This window comes from Ciconia boyciana, chromosome 2, assembly GCF_034638445.1.
Source record: "Ciconia boyciana chromosome 2, ASM3463844v1, whole genome shotgun sequence".
In the NCBI taxonomy this organism is placed as follows: Eukaryota; Metazoa; Chordata; class Aves; order Ciconiiformes; family Ciconiidae; genus Ciconia; species Ciconia boyciana.
Window position 1 is genome coordinate 134,223,885 of NC_132935.1, and position 20,650 is coordinate 134,244,534.

Here is a 20,650-nt window from a genome sequence, read left to right on the forward strand (position 1 = left end):
CACAAAAATTGGAGTGGTTATGTAAGAATTCACGAAATCTAATCCTGTCAACTAATTTACATAGGAAAAAAGAGCACGTGTGTAAAATCAGACTTATGTCTGATGTCATACAAAAAGAACAAAGCCCTTATTTGGCAAAACACTGACATGTAGCTAGCAAACCAAACACAGCTCTGCTGTAATTTATCTGCTTGCAATGGAGTTGATGGTGCTGACTCCAAAGGTGAAGTCAGCCGGCAGTGATCATCATGTAGACTGTGCTGTTCAACAGAGGAACTCTCTCATTTTCTGTAGCCACTCAGTTTCCAAAAACCTTAAAATTCTTATATAAATTTTTATGTTGAAACAAGTAAAAAAGCTAAAAATTACTCTTTATCAGATATAAATTATCTTTAAATGACATAATAATGTATAAAAAATTATATATATAAAATTTATCTGCGTATGTGTGCACGCATGTGTGTGTATACACACACAACTATACATCCACACCAGTAACTACGCACTCATTTAATCCAGTCATTTTTATTAAGTAATGAGAAGCTAAGAGGATAAAGCAGACAAATCAGTGGAATTTAGTCAACTGAGAGAACTATAAAAGTACCGTTTACTCTATTTAAGAGTGTTTGAATAGTTTTATCTATTGCTATAATATACAGCAATGTTAATATTTCAGTCACAGCTTTTGTCCATTCCCACAGAGCACATCAGTACTAGCTACATGTAGAGTGAGATCAGTGCTTTGTCAGACCGGTTCATATCTACATTCTAGGCCATAACTAAATAAATTAGAATACGCTAAAGTGCTACATCAACACTAATGTTCCTGAACAGTAGTAACGCACATTTCTCTTTCAAAAATAAAAAAAATACAGCAGCTATAGTTTCAAACATAGTCACATTACGTGAATATGCTTACATGTCACTTTGTTACAGTATTCAACAAAATGCATGACACAAAACTATACGGCAACAGTCAAGACTCCAACTGAGTACAAAAGGTAACTTTTTAAAAGTCGAGCATGACGGAAATAGACATTTGCAGAAAACACACTGTCTTCAGAATTCACACTTGAAAGTTTCGTTTAATCGTAACTTGCTGATGTCGATATTTATTTCCTCTGGTTTGTCACGTCTGTATGTTACTGTTCTTGTACAAACAGTAGGCAAAAACATCTTATCCTTGAAGGAGAAGATACAATTTTTATCAACAATTAGCTAACTTTTATGTGCAAGAAAAAATTACTGAATATGATGGCTCTGAAATCAATTACCTTCTTTGTTGCAGATACTCTGTAATCAGCTGAAGATTTAACTTTATTACTACTTCCCTGCAGAATTATCTGCCTGATGATAAGGACAACAAGCAACCCGATCAGAAAGGTAACTATAAAGATTATGGAAAAGACTCTAAAGTAGCTTCGTCCAGAGAAACATTCTGCAACGAAAGGAAAACACAAGTGTAAAGCCTAACGTATGGAATAGGCACATCCCTCAAACACAGTTATATCCACCACTGCATAGTAATGTCACATAAATGTAACACGAGCCTGATAAAAGTTAAGGAAGTTAAGGGGAAAAGTTGCCATATGCAAGCTTTTAAAGAAGGGCATATCACAAAAAGCAATTCCGATTAAGATCCACTGTAGAAAAAAGGTGAAACTATTATTCCTTTAATCTACAGAACTAAGACTCGGGCTTCATTGTGTTGGCCACCGTAAATTCTCTGTAAGCTGGTGAGTTTATAGCTGAAATAGAGAGGATGAATAGTTAGAGATGTATGGGGCCAAGACAGTTTAATGTTCACAAGATTACAGTGCAGATCATTGGCAAAATACGAAAGAAAATGTGGTTTCTTGAATCTTTGTCCCGTGCTCTCCTCATTGGTAAACCTCTCTCCTACAGCAAGCTTTCCTTTAATTAATACTAAAGTTATGAGAAAAGTATTCACAGTTAGTTTTCTCATTTATGAACAACTGTAAGATAAAAAGACGTACAAGAATGTGAAGTGACAAAAGGTAACCATTTACCTGCATTTTTGTTGCAGTGTGGACTGACTAAGCTTTACGAGATTTTATTAAAAAAGAATTTATTCTTCCACAGCCCTCATAACTGTGCTGTTTTTTATACTTGAAAGGAATATTTAAACGTTACTGAATGTGAGGTAAGCATTCTGCTTCATTCTTCTTCATTTCTGGTAATGTCAAATAACATAAGCATATCCAAAGTAATAAAACATACAGATGCCATAACAGATTTTTATAAGTATTTCTTTAAGCATTGCTCAGGCAGGATTCATTATTATTAGATATGACTTCTCAAGGAGCTGGGAAATCTGATTTAGCAATGCTTGCCCATCACATTTGCTGTTATTATTTATCTTTTACTTTCCCTGAAGCTATGAGTATTTTTTCTCTTTTTCTTGCTTTCTTTCTTTGTTATTGTAATAATATGACACACTTTTGAAAGACATTGTAACAGTGGTGAATTCAATTATTAATCCCAACAGATTTTAATCTCTTATTAAAATTACCTAGAAAATGTCACATACCTGAAGTTTGGTCAATATAATGCAGCAGGTAAGCGCACGAGGTTGTGCACTGGTCAAGTTTAGCTTGAGATGCATTGTTAGAATGATGGCACTGAACACAATTCCTGTAAAATAAAAATTAATTAAAACCCTATGTCTTTCTTTGCACTACCCTTAAAGAGATTCTAGCAACAGGCTGATGTATCGCTTGCACATAATGCTTTCCTGTTGTTAGTAAAAACATTGTGACATTTATTTATTTTTTTCTGAAATGTGATGCCTCCCTCAGCATTTTATCCCTGTGATGCTTCTCAGAACCAACTAGTCAGAAGTCGTAAAGTAAAACATGTCTTTGGCTTTGAGCCACCTTCATCTGGCCCCTGCTCTGCATTTTGTGATGTGTGCTTTTCAGGGGGTGTAGCTAAGGGTCCAGCACCCTTTCTTCAGCTGTCAGCCTCTAGTTCAGTCCTAGCCTTTCTTGTCTATCAATCTCATTGGGATACACGCTGGGACTGAAGGCAAGAAATAGGTGTAGGAAACACAGCTTTGTTAATAATTTTTTGGATGCTATGTTAAGACAAACCCACTTAAGGTCCTGCTGCTGGGCAGTTCAGAGGGTCAGCAGCACAGTGGGAGGCAGCGCTGTCAGTCTTGACATCTTCACTTTATAGCCTTGCAGAAGATGGACATCACAAGTGATCCTGAAAAGGCCCTGACTGAATTTTTAACAAAGCTATGTCATCTTCTGAATTTATTAAAGGCACGCATTTCACAGCGACTTTGAACAAGGGTAAGCCAGCAAGGCTAACTGCATTTTATCTAGTGAAGTCTTAGCAGTCACCTTTTCAGACATGGCCCAGCTTGTCTCTCCAGTATATTCCCCAGATGAGCTATAATTCAAATGAATACGAGTAAACAACAATGCTGTTTTGATGACAATTCCCTTTCCAACTCAAGGCTGATCTCTCACCCTCTCAGCCACACTGGGATGCAGAAGAGTACATGTGCTGACGGGAGGGCATAGAAGAGCCATGCCTTCATTGAGTCTTTAAGCCAGCACCAGCCAGTGTGCCACTGACAGCTTGGTCTAGTTTCTCTCCTCCCCGGGCTGCTCATTTCGACCTCCACACTGTCCCTTCCTTTACATGGCTAAGGAAAAATGGCATGCTTTAAAATTAGCACAGCAAAGACTAAGTGGTTTAAAACTGAGTAACGGAGGATGTTGTTCTCTGTGTAAGACCGGATCTGCTGAGCGATGGCAGTGATAATGTGCAGGTACTGCTCTTGTTCCACACCTCCTTCTTTCAGCTGAGAAGCACAAGGAGTGTGCAAAAACAAATTTGGAGAATATTATTGGACTTGCTGGCATTCAAGAGAAGGATCTACTGTCCATTTTTAAAATTCCAAATTTATGGGCTTTATTTCCTACCCAGAAGATTTCATATGAAGAACCATCTTTTAATAAATACATGAAAAAAAAGATACTCATAGGACACACCTCCTTTGACTTCAGAAAGCTGAAATTTGGACACAGACTGGTGAACACAGATATGGACATGCAATTCTCTTAATTGCCAGTGTGAACCCCTCAGCTACATAGAGAAAAGTCTCAAGTATGAACTGTTTCAATTTCCTACAGTCTAAATATCTAAGAAATACAGCACATACCTAGCCAAGCAGAAATATTTCTCCTGTTTTCAACACTACAGAGTTAAAAAGTCAAGTCTAGCAAAAGAAACTTACCAGTTTTCTTCACAGGCTTTGTTACAAGTAGGGCAATATTCACACAAACGGCCAAAGCTTCTTGGATCTGTGCACTCACACTTTCCACATACACATTTTCCTCTTCCACTGCAAATCTGGCCCTTTGAATTCAGGCAGTGCTTTGCTGATTGTAATGAGCACTGGCAACGGTCACCTTCCCAGCCAGCAAAGCATTTGCATTTACCAGCTTCACATTCACCATTACCTACAACATCAGATAGCCTTGTGTCATATGCTTTTATGAAAACATAGAAAGTCAATTTTTATATGCACACGTTTGTATTGCTGGTGCTTTACGTTAAACAGAGCTAATTTAGACCTTGGCTTGCTAATTAGTTTTTAAGTTAACAATTTGGGCTGAAATTACCAGCATGATACATGTTTATGGCTGCTGTTTCTTGTTAAATTGAGCAAAAGCTGCTACCTTGATGTCATCCTAAAACGTTTTACTAGAATTTTCCCTGTTGCCTTGGATCAAAGCAGTGGTGATTAAAAATTACACAATGACCAGGAAAACAGTCTTCAGGCAAACTAAACAAACTTCTCTTTAGCCAGAAAGCATTCAATTCAAATAAACAGCACGATTTGGTGGAGGAAGGAGTATCAAGTTCATGTGCACATGCCAAGTTGTTTTTTTTCTTTTCTTTTCAGAAGCATGCATGACAGCACTGCTTTTCTGCCTTTCTAAAGGACAGATGACTGAGCTAGACAGGTGGGTATGCTGTACTTATGAACTGTAGGTGGTTTAATAAGAACTTAAAACGCACAGCCTCAAGGATTCAACGGCTATGAAGAACCTCTAGTGGCCTTTACAATTTTCCAGGCAAAGCAGTGGGAGCTTTAGGGCAAAATCCATGTTTTCCATGTTGTAGCACATTTAGGCAGGTGCACAACTGACATGCTGATAATGTTTAGCCACATTTTTACAGTGTGTGAGAGCACTTTTAGGAAATCTAGAAATAGCACATAAAGCACAGGCAGGTCTAGCAAATCTCATGAGGTCTCCTCAACCATGCCTCAGCAGTACCTAAGTTTCACCCACACTGTGATGGCCCTTCTTGCGCTCCAGGGATCCACAGAGCCGCGGCAGGGACACAGTCCCATCTAACAGACAGGATCCCCTACATGGGACTGAGGCCAAGGTATAGGCTGTCCCTTTTTTCACCTGGGCTGGGGAAAATGGAGGGGGGAAGGGGATCACAGGACATCTCAGAGAAAGGCTCTGCACGGGAAAATATCCCATGAAGAGGCACACTGCTCAGCCATGGCCCCAGGTGGCAGGTTCCCCTTGTGGTACGCTAGGGCAGGACTCCATCACATGTGACAATCTCCAACACCTCTTAGACAAAGACCTCCCTGTGTCCTCTGCCGACCAGGGCACCACATCTCAGGCTTTAGGAGCTTATAAGTTTGAAAGGTCTGCTTAGGTTAAGAAATAGTAAATTTGCTAAGTTGGTTGAGGGGAGGGAAGAAGAGTGAGAAGATGAACCGTAATTCTTTGTGTTGGAATGAAGTATTTAAAGGATTAGGTAACATTATTCCTCTTCATTTTATGTAAAGTTCACAGTCACCAGCACAGCAAAACTAAAATAACTCTACTAAAGTCCATGGTATTACTCTAAATTTATCCAACTGCGGTTGAAAAAATTGGTCCCTCAATTCACTCATTGGTCAGTATACAGTGAAATTAAAGGATGCAGGACAGCAGTACAGATTTTAAAATATTTAATTACTTCTGGGGGAAAAAGTATTCTGGTAGAGATAGAGTAATGATACTGATTCAATCCCCTTTTTCCTTAATAACTCTAACTTAAAAGTAAGTGTTTTTTATTTTGTTCATATGCAATTTTCATTTGCATGTTTTCTTTAAAAAACATAAAGTAGGCCACAAAAAGAATAAGAATTTCTAACAACTCTCCCTGTTTATGTTTCATTTCCACTCTCCTCTTTGGAGCAGGTGTTCTGAACAGTGTCAGCATATATATCAGCATTTGAAATCAAGTGACACTGTATTTCTGACAAGATTGATTTAGAGTGTTAGAAAGTCGGAACCTCATCTGGAAGTTATGATTCCTCCTAATCTCTTAGTATCTCATATTCCCATTAGACTGAAATGTATCAACTTACTTTCTGGAATAATGTAACTGTGTTATCCAAGATATCAGTATCATTACCTCTGAAGAAGTTTGAAATTTAAATCTAAAAATAGCTAAACGTGGAAAAAACTCAATAAACCCCCTAAAAAGCAGTGCTGAAGTTTAGAAGACAGTGCATAAGTTTAGAAGACAGTGCATATCTTTGTGGTGAAGAAAGCCCAGGAGCACGAATTCCTACCGGGCTGTTCAGGACATTTCACACACTAATTCTGCACACACAATTCTTGTACTTGACAGCCTTTTATCATTGTTTTCAGCTGCATCATGTATATAAGCTTCAGAAAACAAACCAAAACAAAACCAAAATACAGACATAAACTCTGCAGCTTACCAGAACATAAGTTTCCCTGGTGATAGGGGCAGGAAAAATCATCCATTTCACAGTACTTGCCATACACCTTGCCTAGCTTGTTTTTGTAGCAGAAACATTTTCCATCTATGCAATTTCCTTGACCACTGCAGATGGGCTGGTCCTGGTGGCGTCTGCACCTCTCAGAGGGAAGCGTATCTCTATTAGAGCTACAGTTATTGTCACTGCAATGGGACTGTTTGCCATCAGAAAAAGTTTCATCAGCCCATACTCCTTTGTGCCTTGCACTGTCTCCATACTGACAGGCACAGCTTTTCTGCACATTAACAATGGCGGTTTCATTGAAACCAATAGGTTTAAGTATTGCATATTTTCTTCCTCCAGTTGTATCACATCCTTTCATTGTAACTGATACATTGAAAAGTACCTAAGAAGAAATAAAGACAGATTTCACATCATTATTATTTCCTGTAAATTGCTTAAAATTTTTAACACATAAAGAAAGCAGAATCTTACATTACGTACGAATGTGCAATAGCTAATAATAACAAAATACACAGTGGCCACTTGTCAAATATGATATATTAATAATGATAGGCATCACAAATACAGTTAAAACCCTAACATTAGAAGATTGACAGCAGTCTACTTTTCATGTGAAGAAAGCATAGTTCCAGAAGACAATTTTAATACAAGTTAAATAGTCATAGAATTACCATCATCATCCTCCTGATCTTATTGAATGTGTACATTCTGTGTATATTATAGAAATACTAGATTGAGCAATACAATACACAAACAGCTACTCTTCATAAAAAGAACCTATAATGAATGTTCTTGCTGCAGAAATGGTCTGTGCAAATAGAAACCACACAGGTTTTCTGGATGGCCCTATCTACTCCTACTAAAACACAGAAATGGCTCACACCTTAGCAGCAGCTTATTTTTGCCATTCCGACAATGGGGATTGAGCAAGACAGTTTGGCTGCTCTTGCTGTGGCCCTGGGCAGACCAAGTGCTGCTTTGGGGTGGACCCAGTGCCTATGTCTTGGCCACATCATGGCCATCACCACCATGCCCCAGGACCTCACCCAGGTACCCAGGACCTTACCCAGGTAGCGCCTGCTGCAGCAGCAGCCCCTGTGGCTTTCCAGAGTCCTGGTACAGGACCCCAGATCATTTTGGTAGTTAGGTGACTGCCATAGAGTTTGCATCAATCGCTACCAAAACTCTTTGACAGCTCTGACATCTGTGATACTTTCACTGGATAGAAATCTTGTATTTCACAATTGGGTTTGGTTTTTTTTTTTGACTGGTAGGCTTCTAACAGGGTATTCTCACTAAGGCTATTTAGCCTGCTGACAGAAAACAACTCTTCCTCGCCTCCTCACAGAGAAAATACAATCAAGAAGAAAAGGCAAGAAAGGAGCCGAAGAGAAGCAAATACCTTTACTCTTTACCACCAAAGAACAAAGATTTCCAAATAAAAAAAAAAGAGAAAACCTAAGGAACAGATTACATACAAGGTTGAAACTACCCGCAAAGACTAAGACCATTCATTTCTCATCGCTGTCTCCCCCTCCTGCTGCACCCCCACACAAGAACAGCCGAGCCCTTGGGGACAATGGTGGCTTTGTGGCAAGCGGGGCTGCAGCTGCCTACACGGACAACAGGAGAAGAATGCTGTGCAGAAGCATGCGCTTCTTAATGTTGTATTGAGGGGGCACACAGGCTTTGTCTCACCCTTTGCTTTTCTTCTTCTTGTTTCTTAAATGTGCCACTACACACATAACCCCTCAGTTGCCTACACTCTCTGTGCATGAGACTTCTTCCCTTTGTTTATGGGGCAAAAGTGTGGCTATGCGCTAATTAATTCATACAGCAGGTGTGTATCACATGGGGAGGACAGGCTGCAGCTAGAGAATGTGCTTTTTATTCCACACAGAGCCCTGCTAGAAAATATCATCTTCATGTACCACACACTACTGGAGGAATGGCAGGGAGACGGGAGGGAAGGACAAATCATGTCTTGCGTATGAGCTGTGAAATTTGATGGGTCTGAACACAGCAGCAGAAAGATTAAACATATTGTGACTAAATAATTACAACACCGTGAACACTGACACTCGCTAATAGCCAAAGTTAGTTTTGCACCCTGAAGAGGCCGTAGGATTCTTCCAGAATATAATACACTTTGTGTTTTGGTAAGAAAAGGAAGGAAGAAGGATTAGACAATGAAAGCAATGTAAAAATTAAGGAAAAGCATTTTGCTTGTAAACAAATACTGAAAGCAGGATTTACGGTTAAAATAAATTAATCTCTTGAGGATGGCTCATTTTCAACAGCAATAGAGGTTTAGGACCACATGCAATCTTTTACAATCAACTGGCTTGGCTTTTTATTAAAAAGAAACAGATATAAATATTTTTCTTTTCATTAAACAGAATGAATTCCAGCCCTCTTTCTTATGACATGCACAGGGAACACCACTGGAGAAGAGATGAATTAAGATGAGAAACATAGCAAATCTCCCTTAAACTGTAGAAGTTAATCAGCAGCGAGTCATGCAGACAAAATTCAGAAGAGCATAAAATACATCTAAATGAATGTATTTAAAATTCACACATTTAATCTACTGATTTGTTTTGCTATTTCTACACACAGACACAAGTAAAATCACACCAGCTGAGACGTATGTACATGTCAAGAAGGAAAGAACTCCTTGACCCTGCTCTCCAGAAACACAGACCTCTTCCTGGCAAGCTAAATGAATTACTCTACTAGTCCAAGCAATTAAATAAATATATCAAGGCACAGATAAGTTGTTCTGGGAATAAAACCATGTTCTTTATATTAGCCAGACATCTTCCCCCACATTTTCACGGTGCATGATGCTCCAGTTTTACAGTCTGTTTCATTCAGTAGGTGGCACCGATCCAAATGGGGATAAATAATTTTATTAATTTGATTTATAAAATAAACTAATTATCCACAACCCTGAGTGTGCATGAAGACTACTAGGGCAAGGAGAGGGAAAGGTGGCGTCTCGTACAGACCCAAGAAACACAAATTCCAATGACTCTTTTCCACTGGGTGATTATCTTTCAACCTCTTTACGTACAGATTTCATCACAATGAACGTGGCCATTGTGCCCAGTGGAGGACAAAGGAGGACAGTTTTAATGGACGTTAGCTTTCAGGAAAAGCTTTGAGCCTTAGTTCCATGAGATTAGTGAGAATTAAAATAAGATTCAGGAAAAATAAAACCAGAGAATAATAGAGAGTCTGTGATCATTAATCACATAAATCCATTTTCAGTTTAAGTAAATCCCAAGAGGATTTCACACCATTGAAACCCAACCAAAAAGAAAAATAAGTATTCCAGTTCCTTGAAGAACGAGAACTATCAACATACTTCTTCATTATACCCCACATTTTTACATCCTTCCATGCCAGTTTTTTTACTTCCATCAGGACAGATTGCAGTGATATTGAAATGAAGACCTTGGATCTGGTTATCCACTTGAATTTTCACTTCAGAGATTAGTTTCTGTAACCAGAAAACAAGTTTCAGTCGCATTGCATCTCAACATATAATGTGCATTAGTGACTAACACCAAGTACAGCTACTATGTCTGACTAAAAATGAAGAAAGCTTGTCTGTGTGAATAAAGGAATGAATTAAAGCATTGTTTCCCATATAAAGACCCGATTACATTCCAAATATACACAACCAGTGAACTGGTAATTCTGATAAAGAGGATTACATTTTCCAGATAAAAACATTTTCAGCTTTTCTAAAATGGTTTTGAGACTGTATTTTTGGCAATTTGAAAATCTATTCTAACAATGGTGCACAACAAAAACTGCTTATTGTTTAAGAGACTACAATGCGTTTTAGCTACACATTTAAAATAAAACAGTAAACATACATACAACTATTGTTATCCAGCAGAAAAGGTTCCTATTGACTTGACACTTTATAAACTTCTGATATTTTGCATCTGTCTTGGAAAAGTTTTCTCTGAACAAACCTTAGGGTGATCTAAAGACTATTGGGATTATTCTTACTGATTTATTTGGGTCAGCTAGGACTATATAAATCAACAACTGGTTGATTCCCATTAGGGCTTTTTACAATATAAAGTAATGAAAAAGCCAGCTACTTTGTAACTTGTATTTACTGCATGCTCTAAAATCCTACTTCTCTACAAGAAGGAATATTGCTTCTTGACCTTTTAAAAATTTATTAAAGCTCTGTATAAACCTATGAGCTGAAAATTGGACAAAGAGATTATTAAAATTCCTGGCATATTAGTATTTAAAAAATTAGTTTAGTGGGATATTTGTACTGCTACAAATGGAAATTTAATTACATGAATCTGAACACATGTTTATCTTAGTAACTTTTTGAAAATTAGTGACTCATCTTTGGCTTTTTAGCCAGGGATTTTCAGCCAGGGTTTTCCACAACTAAGCCTAAGGTTTCCCTGCCTAGAACAAGAGTGCAAGAAGCCCGCTGTCATCAAACATCAACAGTAAATTTATTTTCTTATCTAAGTACTTTTGCTTTCAAGAAAACAAAACATTCAAGCCCTGTCACTGTGTGTTTGTATATTACAAGCCCCTAAAACTATGATAAAAATCTCAAAGTATCAAATCCAATGAAGTTTAGGATGGGAAGGAAGATACTGTCTAAAAAATGAAAATAAAGCAAGAGCAAACTGGGGGTGGCTGGAGCAGGAAAGTCCCACAGAATCTTCCATTGAACTAAATTATTATTTTGTAAATTTTCATTTCCTCTCCTTGAATGTTTGCCTTACACTGCGCTCTCAAAACTGGGATACAGTTTAGGATGGACAGTGTAAAAGTGGCATACACAAGGACTATGATCTTAAAAATTATTTGCCAGCAATTTCCTGCAAACCTCCATATTCAAAATGAGATTTCTCGATTTTGTAAGAGAAAGTACAATATCAGTGAGAACTGCTCTGCAGTTTGATTACACCTAACCTCCTCTGCTTTTGAATGTCTTTGCCTTCTGCACAATGTTTCCAACATGACAGTGAGAAAAATGTGCACAAACCCACTCTATTGACGAGGAACAGCCATGGGACTTGGCTCTTCATTATAGCCAATTTGCTGAAAGCAAATAGCCTGATTTAGATGGTTAACCTAGTACAATGGATAATTTCAGCCTCCCATGTCCAACTAATTAAAAATAATGTGATACATGTTGATACCTTGCATATAGTTTTGTAACTGATTTTTCAACTTTTGGAACTTGCATGTTTGTGTAACTTGCACACCTTAACAGCATTCAGCCATCTAACCCATCACGTTCATTTTGATGCTGCTCTATGGGCTCCCTGTGCTCTAGTACATCGAATGTATACTATGTGGCTTCATTTTCAAAGCTGTTTATGCCCCCCCTTACCAGGCTATCTTTCATTCACTATCAAGATGCCAATTTCCACTTTCAAGCTGCCACTCCCTGACAATCATTTGTGGAAAATGACTTTATGCTCTTTCCCATAGTATTACTTTCTCTTTCCCGTACTATTACTTTCAGTTAAGAACTCCAGGCAGGAGTTCACAAAGCCATTTCCATTGTTCTCTCCCAAATCCCCATCAAAACTCTTCTTCACTGCCATGCCTCAAAACCCTGAGTCATTACCCTGCTTTGTGCAGTGTAAATCCTGCTTTCCACAATATCCACTGTTGTCAAACTACCTCCTTGTAAATTCCCACCTGTTGTCCATTTTCTAAGAATTATGCTGTAAAACCCTCTAGATACCGCACTATCTTTTTGCTCTGAATTTATATGGTGCCTAGACAGTGGTGTCTGGTCTGTAATTAAAGATCTGAGATGCCAAAATTCAAATAAGTCAGACATTTCTTTTGAAGTTACATGGCAATGGGTGCAGAGAATCAAACAGCATACTTAGAAGCATCCTTAGAAAGGAAAAAGTGCTAGCTCTTGGCTTTGAGATCCCAACAGCCTGGAAATTTGAGAGCTATCATGGGATACTGTCACCCACCAACCTGGACATTCAGAAAAGTAGGGAACATCCTCATGGGCTTCAGATAGAAGCCAAGATCCTGGAAATTCCAACTTTAGGCTATGAAAGGTGAAAAATCCCTGTACAAATATGGCATCCAACATTGTCACTCTCATCATACCTGATAGGCTTCTACCACCAAATCATTGAGATTTGCTGCTTGTGATTCGATCTGTCTTGCAACAGTACCAGGCAACAGAGGTAACAGATCCTATGAAAAATACAATCATTTATGCACAGTTTTAATTTTTAATATAAATATAGGGCTTTCAAAATTGGAAAAAGAAATCAGGTTTCTAACCTACTTTATACCAATGGAACTGGCTTCCTTGAACTGCAAAAATAACATTGATGTTATTGTCAATCAATTTTTCAGAGAGCTGCCCAAGAGATGGATGCTCCTGCAAAATACAACAGAAAAGAGAAGACTGCAGATTAGTAGGGAAAAAACTTATATTTCACATATGACACAATACAGGATTACAAAACCACCCCAATCCTTATTTCTAAATGTACAGAGAAATGCTAGGCCTGCATCCAAAAGAATGGGATGTAACAAATAAACAGATCATGACAAAAAAAATCATCAGTGCATCAGCCAGACTGTGACAGGCTTATCTGTTGCCAACTATGCAGGGGTGCTGCACAGTGGGAGGACTAACTCATACAGTACTATTTTGTGGGTTTGAGTCTGATGCTTAAGAAATATAGCTATGATGTTGTCCATGGTCCATCTAGAAGAATAACAAGATTCCTGAGAATGATAGGTGGGTTCTTGTGCAAAAGTCAGGGAGAAAGTACAACATGTGGGCACTCAGATGAGGTGTGCTTTTTGGAACAGCAAGTTGAGTAATTAAAAATTTGTTTCTCAGAAATGTATTTTGGCACCAGGGATCAGACACATCAGCTAAATGCAGCCACTGGGTCAGGTTCTAGCAATGTCAGTATTCTGTACATATCTTACGGCTGACAGCCTTCTCCTTCTCTGTATGTCCGAGACCTGCCTTAGGAGTGATGTCTCCAGTCCTCCCCGCAACGACCTGCTACATTTTCTTAACCATGCTTGTGCTTGAGTTGTGCATGGGTTTCATGTCTCTTCCCCAGTAATGACATTGCTCTATTTGGTGAAACACTTATTATGGCATGTCCTGTGCCAGTGACCTGCCCTTCTACACTTCTCACTGAGAGATCTGACATGGATTCGAGAACAAGAGGTGCATTGCTATCCCTTCATCCAAGATCTGGGGAAGCACAAGGGTGTCTGTGTGGTCCCAGTGGGCTTTGTACACCTGGCCTATGTGAGATCCCTCCAGTTCCAGTACTCTAAATCAAACTCTATCTGAAAGTCACCACTTATTTACCATATATCTGTGAATACCTCTCAAGAAGTAAATTCAATACTTAAAATTAATGACTAAACATAGAGAATTGACTGGGGCATTGGCCTGTGTTTCCCCTTACAGAGATTTCATTCGGACACCTCCACTTATGTCAGGTCTTCAACCTCTTTCCCCCAGATACTTCTGTTGTCTTTCTCTTCCTGATATTTTTCACCATCTGCCTCATATTGTCTCTCTCTTGCATAAACACACTCTGTTTCCCTGCACAATTCATTTCTCCTCAGACTGCCACTTGTTACTCAAGGCACCCTGCAAGTCAACTGCTCTCCTAACAGTAATCTGAATGCCAAGACAGCTGAAGCAAAATTATGCAAGGGGGCAAAATCCGTTTTCCATCATATTGCACCATTATAAAGAGCCTCATATAGAAAGAACAAAGGACTTTCTTGCTGTAGTTTGATCTTAGCCAGGGTCCATGCCTCTCTCAACTTTTCTACCCTTTGGTAAGAGATTATATTCCTTAAGATAAGTGATGAAAGGTAGCAATAAACAGGCTTTCTTACAGCTGCAGCTAGGGAGTGTGCCATATGTGAGGGTCCAGTGAGCATGCATTCCCACTACACAGCAGTTGTGGGTGAACTGCAGCAGCAGTGGCTTTGTTGCCATTCTCAATAGCCTGCAACACAGTACTACAGCCTCCTGCCTTCTCCATGACCACAGACCACAGTGGCGGGGCCTCCATTGTGCTGCACAACCCTATAGGCCGCATGCAACTGTCTGGAAGATCACAGACACACCAAGCGGTCCCAGGACACAGGCGAGTGAAGTCAGATGTTCTGGAAATACCTCCTGCACTATAAATGTGTGAAAGATGGGGACAGTGTTGAGGTATCATGAGATGGTGGTCAAATAAGTCAGTCTTCCTGCGTAACACATGACACTAGACATGTCCGAATTCCAGCAAAGTGGCCATTCAACGTCTCTGCAACTAATGGCAAAACTCTGGGATCAACGGTATCAGAAATGGGTTTCCAAGCTCTCATGAGACAAAAACTTATTCAGATGGAGCTTACTGAAGTCAAGAGATGACACGTATAGACGTGCAAGGGTTGCAGGGACTACATCTCCAAACTACCTAGTCTGTTTACAAGAGTACTTGTCAGCTCTAGCTCACTAGAGTGTCCAGCTTGGTTAGTAGCACATTGAAGTCTCACTTCAGATTAGAAAGAAAAATTTTCTTTTTATTAGAAGAGACTTTAAAAAAAGCATCAACAGACCCACACCATCTTTTTCATTTTAAGCATGTAAGGAGATGACATAAGGAACTGTTGGTCACTCATGGAGCCTCATTTTGCTTGCTGTAAAAACCTTGCTGTACTTTATGTATTTTATCTTATCTCTTCCCACTACTGCTCAGGTGAATGTACTTTCATTTTACATCATCTTTCTTGTTCCAATTACATTATTAATTTTATTATTTTAACCTACTGTGTTAAGCTGAGAAGATAACTAATACTAAGTTAAGTATTTCAGAAAGGGAGTTAACCAAGCACAGATCTAATTAAAACGGACTAGTTTTCTTTCCTGTCTTATGCTTTTTTGCTGACCTCTGCGTGAGTGCTTAGCAAAAGTTAGAAAGAAACACACAGAAAAGTGACTAACTGGAAACACTTCTGATGTAAAGGTTAAGCTTATGCAAATAAATAAGGCAAAGTCCTCTTAACTGGCACAAGGAGGAAATAAAAATATGCCAAAATGCAATCTTCTCAAGACTACCAGAAGCTAATAATCAAAGTAGGAAAACAATGTGATTACAGACAGCTCTTTAATTTAGCATAGCTCAACAAAATTGCATTGATAAGGAAAAAAAAGGCAAAAATATGTTTCATATGACGTATTTCTTAAAAAGCTAACAGCCTTTCATGACATTTCATTTAAATATCAAATAGTCTCTTTTCCCCCCCCTGATTTTACTTGTTCATGTGAAGTGTCTTTATGGCTTTCTATGACTAAAATAATCACAGGCTATATACCACTGAGAAGAAAAAAAAAGCAGGAAACCAGTACACCTCACCTTACAGACACTATTGCATTATGTCAAATCTACTCCAGAAAATATCTAATACTGAGAAAGAATTCCATTCTACCGCTTTTCTATTACTAAGTGCATGCCCACTATTACATATGGGCATGCAAGAATTAGCCTGCGGTTGAAAAATATATGGGCTAGCAGCCAGAAAACACATGGGCCAAAACGTGCCACCACAGATCTAAGCATCTTTCAAGGTCATTTCCTTTGCGTGGCTAAAAAGACTACTTCATTTCACAAAAGGCATCAATAGCAATAATCATGGAGATTTCTTATTCTATATGGGACAGTAAAATCATGATCTTTCAGCCCAGAATCCAGAAAACACTTTCTTCAGTCAGCCATCAATCTGTCTTAGTTCCTTAGAAAGAGATTAATTAATTTTGTCTGTATTTTATATTGGTGAGGTTTTCCAGCTGAAACAGAAGTTAATTTCTCAAGCTGGACAGAAAATAAATATAGTTGTGGGTTTTTTTCTGAAACAGACAATATCTTTATTACCAGAGGAATCCTGAACATCAGAATAAGATTTGTACCTTCAGCAACTGGTAATAAGCAGAGAAAAATTCCTCTCATTTATAGCACTGAAATTAGGGGCGGGGGGGAAAAAAGGAAGAAAAATAGAGATAGGGACACCATAACCTATAAGTATGCTCTGCTTTGGGAAAGGAAAGTTTCAGGATTATTTGCTTTAAGTAGAATAAAGGAAGGGGTTGTTTTTATCCCAGGGACACTGCAGAAATACTGAAACTGAACAGACTGGATAGAAGGAAACAAATAATCCTGACATCTGTGAGGGAATATCCAAGAGGTGACAGAGGGAGTATATGAATGCAAGAACATCAGATAATCGGAAATCCAAACAACCTTCCTGTTAGCACACGCTCAGCTCTCTCCTCCGCTCAGCAAGGTCCCGAACACCCACTGATTCCCAGAAACCTCCCGTATTTCATGATCACACACCATACAGGGGCTGCTTCCTGCTGCCCCACCATCCTTGTAAACACCAGCTGCTGGGATTAAATTCAGGTCTAGCCTAACTTACGTGTAGCCCTCACTGACTTCACTAGCACATCGCTGGCTTGGGCTGAACACAGGCTATATACTGTAACTAAGTGCAGCTAGCACTGAGAATAAAACTGTAATGTGCTCTAACGATACCACAGTTCATGTTTCTGTCTTCTCGTGATTACATGGCAATTAAGTAGTGATTCATGTTTCTTAAATAAATGATTCATATTTATTTAAGGAAATAGCCAAAGCAATTAAAAACTACAAATCTTAGAAAAAAAATGCCTGTCTTCAATCATTCATGACTACTTTATAGATTCCTGAAGAAATTATTTTGAAAGCTAAAAATATCTGCTGAAAGCGTATTATTTCGCAACAGATTTGATGCATTTTTTTGCACAGGTATGTATTACCACACATTGGTTTTATACTGTGAGATTCAAATGTATTTAATGCTACATTACTACAGCAAAGCTCTGTGGCACAAGAATATTGTCTAGTCCATCATGGTTGAATTAGGTCATTGCTGTTGTACGTCTTCCGTTTTACTCTTACCAAGTCTTTTCAATCAATGCAACTCTGCATCTTCTGACCATAAAGCGTGACCACGACCTTTGCCTCATTAGCAGGATCATGCAATCCTTACATATGCCTGTAAGAATTGCTCATCATTATGACATGGTAATAAAAAACCACACCAAACCCAGTAACATATTCTCCTCTGCTGTGTCTCAGACTCCAAAATACTTTATCCCAGACAAAAACAATGTCAATATTTACCAGTGATTGATTCTTCATTTCACATCTTGCCTACCTGGGAAAATACTATTCTGGTAACTGAATTAAAAGCAATGCTTTGGCAGCAATCTAAAAACCTCATTTATGCAGTTTTACACTGCTTTCCTGAAGGCAGAATGTATGACATATACCTTACCATACTCGTAGCTTTGATGTACACATTATCTTTCAAATGACAGTTTCCATCATGGGGAATTACAATCCCTGCTAATTTACTATCAAGGGCCAGATGGGAAGTTTGATCTGTCATCACAAGAAGCAGTCGCTTTGCTTCTTTGCGCCATCCAATGTGGCTCTAAAAAGAAAACAAAATTAAGCATAAGAAAGCAGTAACTACCTATTTTCTAAAATAACAAATAACAAAAAGAAAAATTAATCTGAAAGTCTACTTTCAGATATTACACTGCTTAGCAGCCCTGAGTTTAAACCAGGCTATTTAAAACATTTTGTGTGGAAACATATATCATGTCCTACATCTGAAAACTACTACTGCGAGGCAAAGATCCACTTACTACTTTCTTCACTTTTTGAAGAAAGATCTCGCTAAAATACATACAAGTTACGCATTATATAGTGGGCTGGGGTAACAGCTGCCATATCGTGTGTGTCACTATCACATCCAAATGCAAATGCATAGCATTTGTGTAATTCTCTGGGATCCAAAAAGCATTACAACCAAAAAATACACATTCATTTGTATTGGTACTTGGTGCCCTCTTCTATTTTTACTTTATATTTATTTACTTTATATTCTCATCATTCTGTAATTTCCTTTTCCTACACAGCTTTCCAGAAAGGACATTGGCATATGATCAACCAATAAACTGAAGTTTGAGTGTCTTCATGCACCTGCAAATTGAGAAATTCTTTATTATGCAGCAAAATACTACCTCTATCCACCATCCTAAGGGATTAATAGCAAAGTGGCACCTGTGGGAGTGAATTTAATGTGTTTTAGGAATTCAGTAATGTGAAGGAGGTAGCAGGGCAAGCTTATATCTAACTGGGTTAGATGCCAATTTGTATTGCCTTAACATTTATTTCCCTGCAAGGAATAAACGTCTGCTTTATATCAGACTTTAGAGGCACACATGAATCACCTCATGTTCTTTTTCATTATTCCCTCTCTTGATTATTCCATCTTCTTCACGGATTCCATTTTTCCTCCTTTTTCCTCCTTCCTTGCTCCTCCTCCCTACAACACTGTCTCATCTCCATCATTTCCCTTAACGCTGCCAGGTATCTTTCATCTCATGTGAAATGTGTATCTGCAATACAGTCCATGTATTCAGCCAGGCTTCATGACTTATTCTCTACCTTTCCTTTCTTTGCTTTACAAAGAGGGATTTAGCTCCCTTCTCAGGCTCACTCCCTGCGAGCTCTGAACAGGGAAGGAGTATCTCATAACATTAGGGATGATAAGTACAGAGGGGTGTGGTGTCTTTTCCTGCTTACACGTTAGGCATTTAGCCTCCCTCAGACAATCCTAGGCAGCATTCCCCTAAAGACAGGGTATCTTAAGTTTTATTTATAAACAGGTCATATTTAAAATAATCTCAAATTCTCCTCCAGCACTGTACAAACTTCTTGCTCCCAAGACTACATAATTTCATTTTCTCACCTCAAGACTCCTACCTACATATGTCACAGCAACCAAAATCTTAAAGAAGCTTCATGCCCTAACCTGCTAGTGCTTGCAACAGGGCTGTATTGGTTAAAGCAAGATGGAACAAGTTATAAAGTTCTATTGTAGGCAAAATGAGTGCACATTAATATAAATTATAGTTCATGATAGTAGTTATGAATTACACATTGTTCTCATCCATTTTGTTTCACAATTCAGTTAGCAGGAAAGCCTCCCCATTCTCATGAATGTTTCAATTCTATTGTTTTTGGAAGCATATTTTATTCTAGAGCTCACATGTCGTAAGTGTGGAATGTGTCCAATGAGAAACACTGATTTTAAGGAATTTTTCCAAAGCTTCAGAATAATTTTTTATAACAGCTGTGATCACAATGTCTGTGAAGAGTGGCTTTTATTTACCTGTTTTACAACTCATCAAAATGTGAAAATAAAATTGGGGCCAAAGTATTGATTTTTAACACAGTCTGGATTCCTTTTTGGCCTTGATTCATTCTAGTGCTCCAAAAGAGGATGTGAAGATGGAAAAGATAAAATAATTGTCCTGACATCATCTTAAGAGATAAGAAACACACCAAGCCTGTGATTTGGACAGGAGTTGAGTTACTTTCTTTAATAGCACCAGAAAGAGTATCTTATAGAGCATGAGCAAACCCATGAATCAGCCAACTTTCAAAATTTTTATTGCACTACTATGCATAGAAGAAAAACAACATGCAAAAGACCCCTTTAGAGCAAACAAATTCTTATTATTTAATATGCTTATAGCTTGGGAACTACTGATGCAGATCTTTTCCATCCTTTTCTGCATGGGAGAGATGGTGATGAAATTTTATCAGTATAAAAAAGTTAATTTTTAGTTGATTTGAACTCTTTAAAAGATAACACTGAAGTTCAATTGTTTTCCTTATCTACATGAGCAGGTATGTAACTGATCCTTCAGTTTTC

The 20,650-nt window shown here is 38.4% G+C and overlaps 1 protein-coding gene across 1 annotated transcript in view; it reads right to left on the reverse strand.

The window, feature by feature from the left end:
- Positions 1 to 495: 495 nt before the first annotated feature.
- The window catches only part of ITGB8 (integrin subunit beta 8), a 42,696-nt gene continuing 22,541 nt past the window's right edge, over positions 496 to 20,650 (reverse strand). The window contains exons 6-14 of the mRNA XM_072854163.1: positions 18,197 to 18,355; positions 13,128 to 13,223; positions 12,944 to 13,033; positions 10,176 to 10,310; positions 6,782 to 7,187; positions 4,274 to 4,499; positions 2,552 to 2,655; positions 1,275 to 1,438; positions 496 to 1,182 (exon numbers count right to left, since the gene is read on the reverse strand). Of these exons, the coding sequence (XP_072710264.1) occupies positions 1,060 to 1,182; positions 1,275 to 1,438; positions 2,552 to 2,655; positions 4,274 to 4,499; positions 6,782 to 7,187; positions 10,176 to 10,310; positions 12,944 to 13,033; positions 13,128 to 13,223; positions 18,197 to 18,355 (1,503 nt within the window). The 3' untranslated portion in view covers positions 496 to 1,059. The remainder of the gene's footprint in view (positions 1,183 to 1,274; positions 1,439 to 2,551; positions 2,656 to 4,273; positions 4,500 to 6,781; positions 7,188 to 10,175; positions 10,311 to 12,943; positions 13,034 to 13,127; positions 13,224 to 18,196; positions 18,356 to 20,650) is intronic.